The 15213-nt window shown below is 40.1% G+C and overlaps 2 protein-coding genes across 5 annotated transcripts in view; one reads left to right on the top strand and one right to left on the bottom strand.

Annotated features, from left to right (window-relative positions):
* FAM65B (family with sequence similarity 65 member B) overlaps window positions 1-2718 on the top strand; it is a 68681-nt gene extending 65963 nt beyond the window's left edge. The window contains exon 22 of the mRNA XM_017813222.1: window positions 1106-2718. Coding sequence (XP_017668711.1) covers window positions 1106-1206 — 101 coding nt within the window. The 3' untranslated portion in view covers window positions 1207-2718. The remainder of the gene's footprint in view (window positions 1-1105) is intronic.
* A 2068-nt stretch (window positions 2719-4786) lies between these two features.
* GMNN (geminin, DNA replication inhibitor) lies at window positions 4787-13261 on the bottom strand. 4 transcript variants are annotated; one of them, XR_001874477.1, is made up of 8 exons: window positions 13161-13261; window positions 12468-12532; window positions 10702-10800; window positions 10193-10325; window positions 9437-9519; window positions 9253-9363; window positions 7420-7681; window positions 4787-4922 (listed from the first exon to the last, which is right to left on the bottom strand). XR_001874477.1 is itself a non-coding variant. In XM_017813223.1 (7 exons), exons 2-7 carry the CDS (start codon window positions 12522-12524, stop codon window positions 7496-7498), a joined length of 669 nt encoding a protein of 222 aa, XP_017668712.1. In that variant the 5' UTR covers window positions 12525-12532; window positions 13161-13261; the 3' UTR covers window positions 4787-7495. The 4 variants fall into 4 exon arrangements, 3 of the variants coding, with proteins under 3 accessions (XP_017668712.1, XP_017668714.1, XP_017668713.1); XM_017813223.1 differs by having other exon boundaries at window positions 4787-7681; XM_017813225.1 differs by having other exon boundaries at window positions 4787-7681; window positions 10193-10322.
* Between the last annotated feature and the right edge of the window lie 1952 nt (window positions 13262-15213).

The raw sequence follows: 15213 nt of genomic DNA, 5'->3' as shown, positions 1-15213 counted from the left end.
TATATGCCAAAGCCAATAGTATGGATTTTATTTAATAGTAGATGTGAGGCAGAGAGAGATAGAAACAAATAGATAAAAAGAAGGGGGGGGAGAAAGAAAGTGAGAGATTAAAATAGAAAATGTATCACCACTCTGTGAACCAGGTGGCTTCTCGTGAGTCTACTTCTAGTCTTCTTAGTGGTGAGGGTCCTGCAAAGCATAGTGTCCAATGGATTAATATACGTTCAGGAGATGCCCAGGCACCTCCCCTGGTGGGGGGAAGCTTTGCACTCTCTTGCGACAGGCTCTGGATTTGTTGCCTCACTTGGATCACCTGCAGTCCTCTGGTGGTAGAAGGCCCCAGGAATGAGTCTGGGGAGTGCTTTGAGGGTCTTTGATGGTTTATGACCCTTCTCAGCTGCCTCTCACATGAATGTCCTGTGTGTATGTGGTCTTTCTTGTGGTGGGGTGGGCAGTTTACTGTGTTTAGTGTGGAGAGATTTTGCCATCACGCACCCAAAACCCTTCTCCTCCACCACCTGATGAGCCTTGTTTACTTCTCTTCAGACCTGAGATAATTAGACTAATTAGACAATAGTCTTATCTCAAGTTCCCTGTCACAGTCCAAGTTCCAGTCAGGAGGCATATTCAGAAGGTGGGGATGGCAGGGGTGGGCTTCTTGCAGTTTGACAAAAAGGCTTTTTATAATTTTGACAATGTTTAAAACATTAACATTTCAGTCCCTCACAGCTTTGAATTGTCCAAGGCAGAAGTGGATAAATATCATCTGCCTCAAGTATATCATAACTGACTTGACACAAGTACCTTAGGTCATTCAGGAAGACAAGTGTACAGATACTGTCTTCTAATCATACAAGCCACGTGTGCTGCTGTTTTGCTTTAGACAACCAAGCAAATTACATGACAAAATAAAAAAAAAAATTGAACAATCAGGGCACATTTAATTTTCCAAGTAATTTCCGAAATTGCTTTCCACAAGATAAATTTTAAGAAGGGCAAGAAGTTACTGGCAAATCACTACTTTCTAACAGCAGAAAACTCAGTATTTAAAATGCTGTAGGGCAATGAAGTAATACATTATTATACTTTAACATTTTGCATTCAGGTGAAGATGGGAGACTGGCATATGAACAGCTGGACAAATTTCCCAGGGAATTTGTTAAAGTTGGAAGCCGCCGTGGAACTGAAGCTGCCACAGCTTTTTAGATGGAAAAGAACCTGCTTATATTCAACAGGCATTAAAGTAGGATGGAGCTGCACTTCAGTGTGGGGAGCAGGAGGAAAACTTCAAAGTATTCTAAAAGTGTTTCCAAACGTAGCAATTTACAGACTTCTTAAGGAAAAGCAAAATCTAAAATCCAGCTTAAGGGTTCCTATTGGCTCCTCATCGCAGCTCATGATGGAACAGTTAGTTGGATGCTGAGGAAAAATACCTTCTTGACTGATTCATAACAAATAATGTAATTGCAGTTATTCAGCCTCAACAAACTTCTGCGAGGTTTTTAGAATTTGGCATCTTCATATATTCTCCTATTATATTTACTTCCTTGAAGTTGTTGTGAAAACCTGAGACATGCGATACTGTATCTAACAAGGACAATCAAGAGGCCACCTGAGCAGGACTGCAAAGCAGCTTCCCCTTCAAGAGTGTTCCCTGCAACACTCCAGTGGCAGGATATGCTGCTCAGCTTTCTCAGTTGCGTCTCAGTAATGAAATAGAGAGCAAGTTTCTTCAAGTTTTGCCTCCACAAACAGCATGATGTAAACCCTGGGAGGTGTCACTTTGGTGACTCATTCTAAATGCCTCCACTGGTCTTTTATTGCCCTCCAGCAACAAACCATCATTAATCCAGAGATTTGTGAGGGGGAACCAAACAATCATGTAGGTTTCTAAAAATTAAATGAAAAGGTAAAGTGCATTTATTTATTCTGAGAAGGAGTGAATACAGCTAATTGCACAAGTTCCCCAAGCCATTTTGTCCTGTAAGTTGCAGGCAGGAGTGGATTTCATATACCCTAATTAGTGGATCATAGTTTCTATAGAGTGATTTCAATATAAAGAACTAGAACAAGCTAAAGTGGACCTGGGAGGCAGTAAGAAACAGAGGGAGAAGTGAATGCATCTCTCCTCCCTGCACTGCAAGGATAAAAGGCAGTGAGTGTTTCAAACTGTTGATTACAAGCCTTAAATTAACAGAGGAGGTGAATAGAATTTAACAGAAAAGTGTTCCTGTACTGTGTTCATTATGCATGAAATGCTATTTAGATGTCAATTGAAGTATCCAAATTTGCATAGACGACATAGAAAATATTGCAAACAATTCACATCAAAAGGAAACCTTGTGAGCCAAACACATTGGCAGGCAGGGGTCATTTTTGTTTTGGTTTGTTTACTGTGAATGTTACAAAAATGTACATATCTGTATATTTATAAATATATATATTCTTCCTTTAATTAAAGAAGTACATTTTGTACAGTGCAAAATGCTTACTTGTTTACTGAGCGATATAAACTCTTTTTGCAGAAGGTGAAATAGCCATGTTATGGTTTTTATATCACACTTGTCCCACCAGCTGAATCCCTTCAACATGTCTTTTTGTATCAACTTCTGCTTTTTTTTTTTTAATTTTTTTTCTTTTAGTTTTGTGGCATTTGTACTCACCATATTTCCTATCACATTTAAGTTATAATAAAGATTATTTTTTAATTACTAAGCACATCAGTCCATATGTATAGTCACTCTTTCCATAAGCAGCCTCTCCACTGTCACACTCATAGTTTAGGTTCAGAGCATTCAAGATACTTATCAAAAAAGGCTCCACAGGGTCTAGCAGAAAATATGCTGAAGAGGTTTATTACCAAACTTCTGCTGATTACTCTTCCCTTTTGTGAAGACAGACTCTCCTCTGACAGAAGACGTTCCTTTTCCTCTTACAAACATCGAGGTTTACGGCACACACCTCAGGGAATGCAGAACTGCGTATGGAGCACAGAGCCAAAGCTGCAGAGAGCGTGGGGCAGCTCACATATAGAGGTACCATGCCAAAAGGAGTTTGTATCTCACTTCATTGTGGTTTAAAGCCACCCTCAGGGAAGTTCGTTAGCCTAAAGCTGATATCCTACACTGTTATGACTATTAAAAACCATGGATATAGCTCCTAAGAACCAGATAGGAAGGAGAAAATCCTGCTCTCGATAAAGTCAGTAAGGGAATCCATAGGAATTTTAGTAGGACAAGGTTGAACCTGGGATACAGATGCATAGAGGCTAAATTTCACTTTGAGCATTAATACTGTTTTAGAAAACTAAATAAAACTATCATCTTCTAACATGATTCATTACAACCTTCAGAAAGTTAACAGACCTTAAAACTTCCAAAACCTGAAGGCAAATAAAAAGGAACAAACCATGTATTTGTCTAATACCATGTATGTTTTTATGCTCACAGAGCTGACAGTGCTGCCTTTTCCTAGCACATTAATGCAAGAGCTCTCCTTTGTGGAGAAGGAAAAATCAGATGCATAGAGGTGATTGTCACAAGACGGATGCTTACCTACTAGCAAAGAAGGAACCAGCAGGCAGTAATTACCAAACCTTTTTCTTAGGGCTACAGCAGGTTGACTCAAACAAACTTAAAGGTTTGGGCCACCCCAGAAAAGTACTTTAGGAAAACGTTCCTGTACCAAAGTAGCTCAGTGCAGATGGAAGAGATGGGGAGCTCACCAGAAGCACACTTGGGAAAGGGGCTTACCTGGTGGTGGCTTATCCTCACCTGATGCTTTTCATGAGCTATAGTGGTTTTCACTACCCCTGCCATGTTCTCACTGTCTCTCTGCATTTTGCCCAGTATATAGAAACCCATAGTACCTCTATACTGCTCTAGCTACAGCAGCAGCATAAGTTAGGCTGCACAGTTTCACACCGATTTTGGCAAGATTCCTCCTGTGCCCACTATACCTTCAGAAAAGGTATCCTCTATAGCTTGATCCTATCCTACAGCCCATTATGTACAGATTAATGCTGACTTTAAGCACTGAAAATTAGGAGTCAGTAGAACTGCCGGACTCTGTATGGCTCCCTGCTTTGCAATGGAATTATCCTGAGGATAGGATCTGCAGCACCCCACTTCAAATGGCTGTGGTGCCCCTGGGGGTATGATAGGGGTGCTCTCACACCCAAGGGTTTGACCTTGAACATGGCCCAGTCACATTTCATTACAGGCAGTTGCTGGCAGATCGACAAACAGCAGTAAACCAAGGTTCCTCAGAATACCAACTTCATTACTTATGCAGAGGCTGCAACACACAGCAATGCTGCAGGCACTCACATAAGCAATCCAGTGCCATACACCGAGTTTCAGCTGCTCAGCCAAGCAGTTATGGTCTAATTCACTTCTCCACACGATGTCGTCACTACAATAGGTGTTTACAATAAAATTGCTATTTTTGCAAAATCAATTATGAATTCTTCCTCACATAAACCATCCACCCACCCCATGGTTTGCTTGCCCCTACTAGTCCCTGCACAGCTGTTCCTTCTTGAAACATCTGACACCTGCAAACAGCCCATCTCCCCACACTTTACTCTTCCATGTCTGAAATTGTCCTCTTTGGACTTGCACATTTTATAGGAGAAGTGCTAGGACATAGTAGATGCAGCCTTAGGATACTTCAATGAAAGAGAAGATTGTGTCCGTATCCTCTGCAGTGAAAAGGAGTCAGCATGCTGATTAAACACTGGTGTACAAAAGCATTAAGACTTCTCAGAAAGAATCACATTCTGCAGTTAGGTTCTAGAACTGACAACTTTATTGTGCTAGATAGAACATTCTCTGTAATTCAGCTGGATATGAAATCTGTCTTTAGTGATGTTGATTTTCAGCTGTTACGTAGCTATGTTGCAGGGGTAAATGAGAGTTTCCCTACAAACAAAAATAAAATGTCAAATAGTTGTAAGAGAACTAATCACACAAATCTCTGTATAATTTTTACACAGTTGACATGCCTTTTACATGTGAATACAAAATTCCTAGACTTACTATGTAACAATGCTACTGCTTGCATGTTTAAAAAGCACTCCGGAATTTTTAGAACAATAAACAAAACTTGACCCTTTTAGAACATTTTTAAACAGCAATTAATGCAGTATCATAAAACTTCTGACACCACTTTCATACATTACTATAACTGATATGATAGGCATAGACGGTGTTTCATCAAGGTTTGTGACAAAGACAAAGCAACATATATGGGGTTTATTACTATGGCACAGTTTGGCTCTCCTGCTTAGCCTTCTCCTGCAGCATGGTTTTTTTTCCAGGAGTTTATACAGCAAACTATTCTCTCTGCTAACAAGTTACATTTAATAAAACCCTAGTAGTCTTGGTTTGAAGCACTAGGATGTATTACTGAATGGTACATGCCTTTTTGATGTAAGAAGTTATTCTATTGCAGGTGGACCAAATGCTGCAATAAATCCATAAGCCTACTTGAAGAACTCCCATGATTTATTCCTTACAACAGAAGTAAGGTTCCAGCTTCTCAAGGGCCTGTCTTGTTTGTTACTTAAATAAGCTCAATCCAGAAAAAGCACAAGATTTAAACCTAATAAGCGTTCTTCTTGAGCAACCTGAAGATAAGACAGATACACATACTGCACACAAATTCTGGATTAGTTGTTTTCTGGCAGTTTTGTGTTCCAACAAAAGCACCTGTATTATAGCAATTCACAGAGCAAGAGGTGAGATAGTGGAAGAGTTGCACTTGCTGTCTCTGTTGTATTGGTCTGCCTGGTCTGCTAGTTATGCCACAGTGCTTCCTTCCCTTCTACAGTCTCTGCAAATGCAATATCCCTGATGTTTAAAAATAAAGCCACCTCTGAAAAAAACTACACTTAACTGTGAACAACCTAAACTAAACTGAACTGCATAAAAACAATTATATCAAGACAAAGTTATGTTTCCTTATTTACTATTGTTGAACTACTTTGTCAAGGAGGTTGCTTAGAATCTGAGACAGGAGAGGTGTAAGTCACTTTACAAGTATTATCCATTTCTCTTGAGGAGATAACCCAGGGTTCTCTACAAAGCAATTACCAAGCATTCAGTTGTTTTTCTTAAAGAAAACATAAATGCAAGTTAAAGGACACACCTTTATCACCTTTTCTGATCTGTGATGGAAAGGAATATGTCTAAGCACCCTCTAGAGCACAAACTGGAAGGTGCAATCTTTCATTTACCAAGTTCCTAAGAAAACATGATGCCTCATTTTCTAGTTACCATACTTGAGGTGAAATGGAAGCCAGAGAGGAATATTACTTCCTACAATAGTTCTGACATTCCCTGGATGTCACAACTGAAATCAGCTGCAAAATATCTGTTAAGTTACAATCAGCCACAGGGAGCAAGACAGAAGGAATCTAAAGGTGCCAATCTGATAGCTCCAAAGACTCATTCATACATACCCTGAAGCAACCATCTTTGGCAAGGCCAGATAGATCCATGAACCAGGATCCCTCTCTGCCTCCTGAAAGCCACTCAACTTTAAGCCTTTCTCAAGCTATGGCAATGGCCACCATATCCTTAGATATGTTACAGAACAACTGCAATTGGAAAACCTGTATCCAACTTACTCTCCAGCCCCACCCCATGCAGGTGCCAGATAAGGTGCTCAAGATTTTAAAGACTGCTTTTTATTCATGTAAATTCTTCAGAACCTAACTACCTTGGTACTAAAGTGTCTCATCTCTGGGTAAATATCAGGCATTGACTTTGCTTCCACCATAGCTCTCAAGTCTAGGCTGCTTTGTCTCTACCTGATTTTCAGCACAGCTGCTACTGTGATCAAGAACACCTTCTCTTTATAAGCCAATGAATGTACTAGTAAAAGAGATGGTCTAATAGTTTCTACTGAAGCTCTCATCTCTACAACTTGCAAAATGCTCCTTTAAAAGGCAGAGGAAATTATTTAAGACACCTGAAAAGCATAAATCTAACTAAACTTGAAATTTTGACTCTTAGTACTCATTCTTGTCTTTCTGAAGCCTCACCAAAAAAGCATACAAGTTTTTGTTACCCCCCCATCCACCAAAAGTCACTCTGTTCTCCAGAATTCTGCAAATCTAAGGAGTTAAAAACTACCCAGGCACTCCCTAAAAAACTTGAAAGTTTCCATCTACAGGCCATTCCCCAGTCAATTAAGAGGCTGTTTTGGTAAGGCAAAGATTTATTTATCAATGTTCATGAATTATGTCAGATAAGGTATTTACACAACAGTTGAAATTCACAGTATGTGCATTTCATACAAGTAACTACTGCAGCCTGTAGTAAGTTTTCCATGCAGCATCCAGATACTCCCACTGCCACATAATGCCAGTTAAAAATACCAACATCTGTAACACTTCCACAAGAGTGTCTATACCTGAGAAGGTTTAGTATATCCTTTTAAGAGGAAGTCTGCAATTAAAAGCCACATACATAAGCCTATTTAAAGGCTGTCATTCCAGTTGCAAATGGTTTGCTTCCTTTGAAGCAAGATCTGATCTATTCTCCCCTAAGCCAGATGATACTTGTGACAGCCCTTCCTCATCTCCACAGTTCTGCTCTTCATTTTTTTGTCTGGATTCCTCCAGAGTCAGATTCTCCAGTGTCTCAAGATTCTCAGGTCCTTGACCAGTTAGCCTCTACAAAGAAACAGAGGACAGTGAACTTAATACTTTTTCTCCTTAATAACCAATGAAATAAGACTCTGCATACTGAATTAAGCAAGCTAATCACTTTCATTTGGAGGTTGTTGATATAATTAAAAACACTCGTCACTTACAAAAATCTTAATACAATTTCAACTCAAATTACTACCTCTAACTTGCAGACCACATTTGCTTTGTTGACTGTTAAGTTTTTCTTAGGTTCTTCAATAGGATGGGTTACCTTAGGCAACCTAAAATATGGGAAGCTGCTTCCTAAGTTAAATATTTACTATAATACCATATAGGTTTAATTTCAGAAAAAAATTACTGTACAACCAATTAACTCCATAATTTTTAATCAGGGATAATGAAGCTACATTAAGTCTAGATGAACTATAAGACTCAGCAGTTTGTAGCACTTCAAACTAAAAGCTCCTCATCCAACCTGATCTAAGGAAGATAAACTGGACTTTTACAGGCTGTTTTTGAAGCTCAGAAGTGAACTTAGCTGTTGAAGAACTGTACAGAAGTTTCTAATTACATTAGTTCAAGTCTTCAAATAATGTAATTTCAGCCCATAGATTTATCACTAACAAGCAGTACTCCCTGAATAGAAAAAAAATTCAAGTGTAGCAAATAAGCAGTCTTTCAAGGCTGATCTAAATAATTGCATTAATTGCAAATTAATTTGATGAAGTTTACTTCTTGATTAATCAAGTTGCTTTCAATAATATTTCAATTTGTTTCCACCTCCCCAGTCTAGTCATCACAGAATCAAAATATTTGCCTAGCTTTACATCCCAGTTGAGAGCTGCAACCCTGCAAAATAAGCTAGCTGATAGCCATGGAACCTTGATGGTCAAGTTATCTATATATTTATTACAGCTTCAGAGGCTGTTCCAGAGAATCCATTCCTGATAGAGGAGCCATGGAATTAGTGACACAACTACCTATCCCCAAGGAATTCTCAGAGGGAACTTGAGATTTACACATTTAAGAACCTTACAGACTTTATGCATAGCCTTTTTTGGGCCATAAAACTGACAATGCCTCAGTGAAACCTCGACTTTAAAGAACATAGTGTTCCTTTCTCCCTCTCACTGCTCTACTTTGTGTTCCTGTTTCAAGTTCAGTTCCTTAAAGGATACAGTACATACAGGCACTTCATTTAGCCAGCAGTCTCACACAACCTACTAAGTATATTTTATATATATATATAAGCATATTTAAGTCATCTCAAAAAAGGGAAGATGAACCTTTCCTTCCCTTGTCACCATCTCCAATATGCAAATGCTGTTAAAAGTAGATTAATCCCCCCTTCAGAAAGCATCAGTCTTAGTACTTTGCCATTACTCCTGTAGGTTCTAAAGTGGGAAAAACTCATCCCCTAGAAGGAGCTTTATGCCTCTAGAATTAGAGCAATCCTGCAAGAAACAGGTCAGGCAGCAATTTAAAATGAAGAGTCACATGAGCACCCAAAACAGAAGTCATGATTCATTATAAAAACCTTTGCTGGTCTTTCACTTTTTCATTCTACAACATTAACTGAAAATTGCTTTAAGTACCTCAATCACACTGGTCATGTAATGCACATGTTCAGCAAGGGACATGAGTTCTTCATTTTCTTCTTTTAGGCGGGCAATTTCACCATCCTTCTCTTCGATTTCTTTGTGCAACTGGTTCAAATAACAAAATGTTAGAAGAGGAAGACAATTGCCAGTAGTGAAGTAGTTATCTTTCAGAAGCTACCTTTTCATTTTCTTGAAGCACTTCATACAGAGCCTTCCTCCTTTCTTCAGCCACTTCTTTCCAATACTGAGGTGAAGGACTTCCTGAAGTAAGAGGCTACAGTAAGTCTGTGCTAAAACTGAAATTCTTGAGAACACCTGACAATATCTAACACACTCAAGTATCCTATGAGCTGTGATACTAAGAACTCATTCCATATAGCATTTTCAGATCTTAGCTGTAAAACTACAACTAATTACATAACCTTACAGGAAACAGATGCTACACTGCATTAATGGTTATACAGACAGTGCCTTCACAAAGCTGCCTCAAGCATGGCAGCAGGCTCTGCAAGATTTGCAAATGTTGGTCTTACTGTGTACTTTGTGGGAGACAGAAGTCTTATTCCCAAGTCACTGTCCATGCTGGGCATAATGGTTCTGAGAAACTGCACACACAGCACACTGTGCCAGAACAGGCCTTCATTTCAACTTAATTATTAGTCACTTGAAAGCTTATAGCCCAGCCAAGGTAACAAACTACAAGACTTCTTAATACTGCTGCATACAATGGTTCTCAGCTACTGGTTGCCATAAACTCAAATATTAGATATTTTAACGTTATTAAACTACAGAGGATAAGTATCATCAATTCCTGCTAGGCATTACAAAAAGCCAAAAAGCTGTTATCTAAATGACAAAGAAACTGTTTCAATTGTACTCCAATAGCAGCATAGCACTTAAAGTGCAAGAAAATGTTTCAGAAGTTACTACATACCTTTCATCATGAGATCCACAGCTTGAATGACACCATCCTCATTTTCTTGCTCCTTGTCCACAGGCACCTCAGCATTACAAGCCTTTGAGGCAAACTTGTTATTCCAGAGTTTCCTTTTGACTGAAGATTTCTTCTGTATAAAACACAGGCAGGTTTAGTTTCAGAGCAACATTTCAGCTTTTATAGAAATACAGACTTCTAAGTCTGCTCAATCATGACTGCAAATAAGTCTCTACAAGTCCTGCTTTCTTCACGTTATAGGTCTAGTTTACCATCATGCTCCTTGATATCGATAGATTTAACAAAATAAATGCCTCAGAAATTTTCCCAAAGTACTGGGAAGTTGCTGGTTTTTAATGTAATTTATTACTAAAATAATAGAAAGCTTAAGCTGTGCCACACTAGTTAGTAGATTAAACTTTTTCAGATATTTTTCAGCTAAAAACTCAAAAGCATTTCACTATGGGTCAAAATAATTACACATCTACAGATTATCTTTTAGTTCATACCTCATTATATCTGCCAACCAGGCTACCTGCTGCTGAAGGCTGAATCATTTTAAGAGTCCGTCTTGGGGAAGCAGTGCATGTGGTATCTGTGAGGTATTTCTAAAAAGACAAATATGGTTCAGACAGTTGCCATTCCTCTTTACATAAACTGAAAATTAGGAATTACTCATGCTTCCATTATGATAACCCATGGGTACTCTTTTCAAGACAAAGATATGACACTGTGGTCTATGTTAATGCTTTTGTAAATAAGGGGATCTAGTTATTTGTAGCAGAGAGAGATCTTAATCTCATGAAGCAATGTTCAGTCCCTGCCTCTTAGAAAACACCCTTCATAACAGAACTTGAACAGGTCTTACAGCAGAAATATTCTGACTATATTTGAAGGCCAGTTACAGTGTTGAACTTCAGCTGAAACTCTGAAACTTGCATTTGAGAGCAGCAGCATTAGACTTTTGGGGACAGAGACAAAAGTGACTGCAATTGCATGTTTAGGTGGTGAAGTTACACACATCACTTCAGGCAGTAACTGATTTTGTTACCCGAGAACACACCATCAAGTGGTTCTCACTTAAACAGCTGTGTTACTTTGATTATCCATTAAAATGGATCAAAAGTTTCCCTGCTTTGATCCAGACTATTGCTTTGTCTAAACAGTATGATTATCACCCCTCCTATCATGCATAAATACTTCTTTCCTGCATTAAGGCTTTCTGATCGGGTTGGTTACACTGCCACCATGGGATAGCAAACAATGGCAGACAACCAAGCAAGAATAGCCAGAACACAATGCCACACCAGCGTGAGAAAGTTACGATTCACACCGCACTTCCTATGACACAAGTTGCCTTTCCCACGGTAGTTTCTGCCACCAATTATCCCACTGTTCAACTCAAGGACAAACATTAACTGCTGTGGGAACAAGAATCACACTGTGTGTCAGACACCACTCGCTGCTATTGAAGGTTAGTTAAGTACACTCTGCCAAGAAGTTATTGACCAATTCTGGAGTTAACCCACTGAAAGTGCAAAAAGCCACACTGAAGAATTTATACAGTAGAGACGCTACGGGACAAGACTGCTGTGTGTGTAAGTCAGACTTATCAATTGGCAATTTTCATTAATACCAGAGGTTTTCATTACAATCAATATGCCTCCTGACATGAGGACTACTAGCCTCTATTACAAATTGTATTTGTACAATTCTGATTAGGGCCTACCAAGAATAGGTACAAACTTTAGTAACTTATCACTCAACCCTCAAAAACTTAAATCTTCTAAGCATTTCCACCAATTCTAAGGTAACCACGATTCAGGAAGGTGACTTTAGAAACCAATCTGCCTGCTTGAATACTTCAGCTAAAGTATGCTCAAGTCAAGAGAGATTTAACTCTTTGTGAGTTCATCCCTATAAAGGACAGACTACAGAACCTACTCTACAACCCCTCACCAGCCAGACAGATTCAGTAGCCAAAGGCACATAGCCAGCACCAAATAAACCCTGGAAAAATCACATGGAGAGACAGTAAGCTCAGTGTCAAAGTAAAAAGGACTTGCTGAGCAACAGGAAAAAAAGTAGTCATAAGCACATATGCCCAAGAAGGACAGCATGTTCCCAAGCCACACAGACGGCCAGGAGGTTACTCAAGCCAACTAAACATAAGTCAGGTGGAAGCACATTGCTACAGATTCCTTTGTATTTCTTCGGTGGATATAAAGCTTGCATCAGACAGCAGGTACTAGCTTCAAGGCCTTAAAGCCCATACCTGCAGAGATCCTGATGATTTTTCTGCAGTCAGTTTCTGTTTCATTTTGGAATGCATAGGATCAACTGCAAAGCAACAAAAAGAGGTAAAAAAAATAACATAACATTCGGCTGCAACCGAAGTTCGGGGGACACTAGTTACAGTACATTACGATTTCGGTTTATCAGCTTTTATGGCAGCATTAAGTAGTCAGTCGGGGTGACGAGGCTCTTCTAGAGCCTCTGGAGCCTCTCCTGGAGTTCCTAACCGAGATACGAGCTGGTAAGGCAGCGCCCCGCGTCGCTGTTACCGGCGCTGCCACATGACCCCTCACGGACGGACCTTCCCGCAGGGTTGGCGGGGGCAGGCCCAGCCGCACACCCAAAACGACTGGGAGGGGGGACACGGGGGACACACGAGACATCCCTGCCCCCCCCCGTCCCGTCCCGTCCCGCTCCCGCCAGAGGGGCGCGCACCACCCCTCCCTCCGCGCGCGCCGCCGCGGCCAATGGGAGCAGCCAGGCAGGAGCGCGCCAACACCCAAATGCGGCCGTGAAAGCCCGAGCGCCCGCTCCCCCCGCCCCCGCGGCTCAAGCAAGACGGAGAGCCCTGTCCCTCCGTCCCACTCGTCTCCCGATCCCGATCCCGATCCCAGCGCCCACCACCGCCGTTTCCGTCGCTCCGTCCCTCCGTCGCTCCGTCCCTCCCGCTCACCGGCGGCCGCTCCCACACAGACGCCCAAGCGCGCACTCCTACCACGACCACTCTTCGCGCGCCCGGCCCTCCCCTATAAGGAGCGCCGCGGTCACGTGAGCCGCCGGCCGCTTTCCGAGCCAATCACGGGCCACGCTCCCCCCGCCCCGCTGGCGGAGCCCCGCCCCGCGGGCCGTGGCGGGGGCTGAGGGCGGTGAGGGCCGTGAGGGGGAGCGCTGAGCAGTTCGTGGTCTTTTGGATTTTCGTTGGGTTGTTTTCTCTTCGTTTGTTTTTTTAATAAAGAAGTTGTACCAAAGCAAATTTAATCACCTCTCCGCTTTATTGTCATCACAATCCAAACACAGCACAATCTGCAAAACCGGGGAAGAAAATTTAAGAGTGTTAAGCCGCCATGTCTGATACACAGTAATAATTTTATACATGATACAGGCTACAGCTTTTATTAATTATGCCTGAAGTATGCCGTTAACTTTGTTAGAGGCCACTTGACACTTATGTTCCTGCAAGTATTTGCACATTTATATTTTATTTATGTTAATAGTATCTTTTGCTAACTCCTGAGTAAACATTTGTAGAGTTACGACTTTCCTTGTGATCAAGGTCTTGTAGAGCAGCTATCAACATTTTTCCCAAGCAATATGATGGAGCTATTAGAAATTAGGATAATTTCAGAGGGAAGTATTTATTTAGCATGCCACACTGTTAATCTTCTGTTTGGAAATAAACTGTATGGTACTTGTCAAAATGTATTAAGCACGATGAAAGATGAAAAGCAGAACATAAAAAATTATGCATTAGGAAATCTTTAAACAAGAATAAGGAAATAAAGCTGATCTCTCTTTCATAAACTTGTGTAGTCTCCCATTGACCCATTTAAATTTGCATTGTCCACAATATCCTTTGGCAAGTACTTCTAGAGCTCAAATAACCAGTGTCTGAAGAACACCTTCCTTTTTTTTTTTCTCTCTTTGAACCTGATTCCTGTATTGGCCCTTAATGTTCCCTGTCCTTGGACTGGAAGAGACAACAAACAATCTGTCCTTATCTAGGCCACAATTACACAGTCTGCCCTCCAGTTCTCTCTCCCAGGTCTACTTACATGAAAGCTGTTCCATCTTCCTGCTCTTTTGTGAACTGTATGCCATTTGATTTGCCTTTTTAAACACTGCTGAACACTGGGCCGCACTCTTGTGGAAAAATCTGCCATAACTCTGAGATCCTGTTCAGTTCAAAGTCTGTCATTTGATATGTGAAATTAAGATTCTTTTTCTTATGCTTTGATATATTCTTTGTTTATCTACATTGAATTTCATTGCTTTATTCATGTGCTACCCAATTCCATAATGCCCTTCAGCAGCTTTACAATAGTGTCATCAGCAAGCTGTCACCTCAGTTAGCTTTGTCTTCTATCAAGAAAATGAAAATAACACATACAGAATGTCTATCTAAATTAATATTTTTCTGTTACAGTACTAAAAAAAAGCTCAGGCTCCTAAGTTAGTTAAATTCTTGTGGATTCTGAAAGAAAATTTGAAATTTCCATATTTGAAAATACTAGCAGATATGCTAAACTCTAGTTAAATATATGCATAAAATCTTACCAGCATTAAATCTCCTTTCAGAAAAATCTGGATACAGGTAATGTGTACATAAACGCAACATAAAAACATTCCTGTTTTTAAATTTTATGTATTTTTATACAGAAATATAAAAATGCAATAAAATATCATATGAAACTTTTAAATTAGATGCAAGCATAGATTTATATGCACTGTGTGTATTTTATGGCTGTGATACAACTTTTCTAAACACTATGTTTTCAAGTGAAACTTTCTCAAATATTACCTTTTCAAGATTCAGATTTAATTCACAGAAAGTTTTCCAGTGGATTTACAGTTCAGAAATGGAATAACTGTTTTTAGAAATGTTGGTAATAGGAAAGGGCCAAGGTAATGGGATATGGTTCTGATGTGACAGTTCTGATTGTTTTTCCTTTTAATTTGTTCCTTGCTGGAGGCATACAGTCTGGAGGTTTATTACAAAGCTGTCACTC

The sequence above is a fragment of the Lepidothrix coronata genome, unplaced genomic scaffold (genome assembly GCF_001604755.1).
Source record: "Lepidothrix coronata isolate B3197 unplaced genomic scaffold, Lepidothrix_coronata-1.0 Scaffold40, whole genome shotgun sequence".
NCBI lineage: Eukaryota > Metazoa > Chordata > Aves > Passeriformes > Pipridae > Lepidothrix > Lepidothrix coronata.
Note: the sequence above shows the minus strand (reverse complement) of the source record. Positions and strands in the feature narration are given on the sequence as shown.

Coding starts and splice junctions, on each gene's coding strand:
- GMNN (XM_017813223.1), bottom strand. CDS start 12,524: ATGCATTCCAAAATGAAACAGAAACTGACTGCAGAAAAATCATCAGGA. Junction 10,801..12,467: donor AATCATCAGGATCTCTGCAG/GTATGGGCTTTA, acceptor TTGTCTTTTTAG/AAATACCTCACAGATACCAC. Junction 7,682..9,252: donor ACATGACCAGTGTGATTGAG/GTACTTAAAGCA, acceptor GTTTCTTTGTAG/AGGCTAACTGGTCAAGGACC.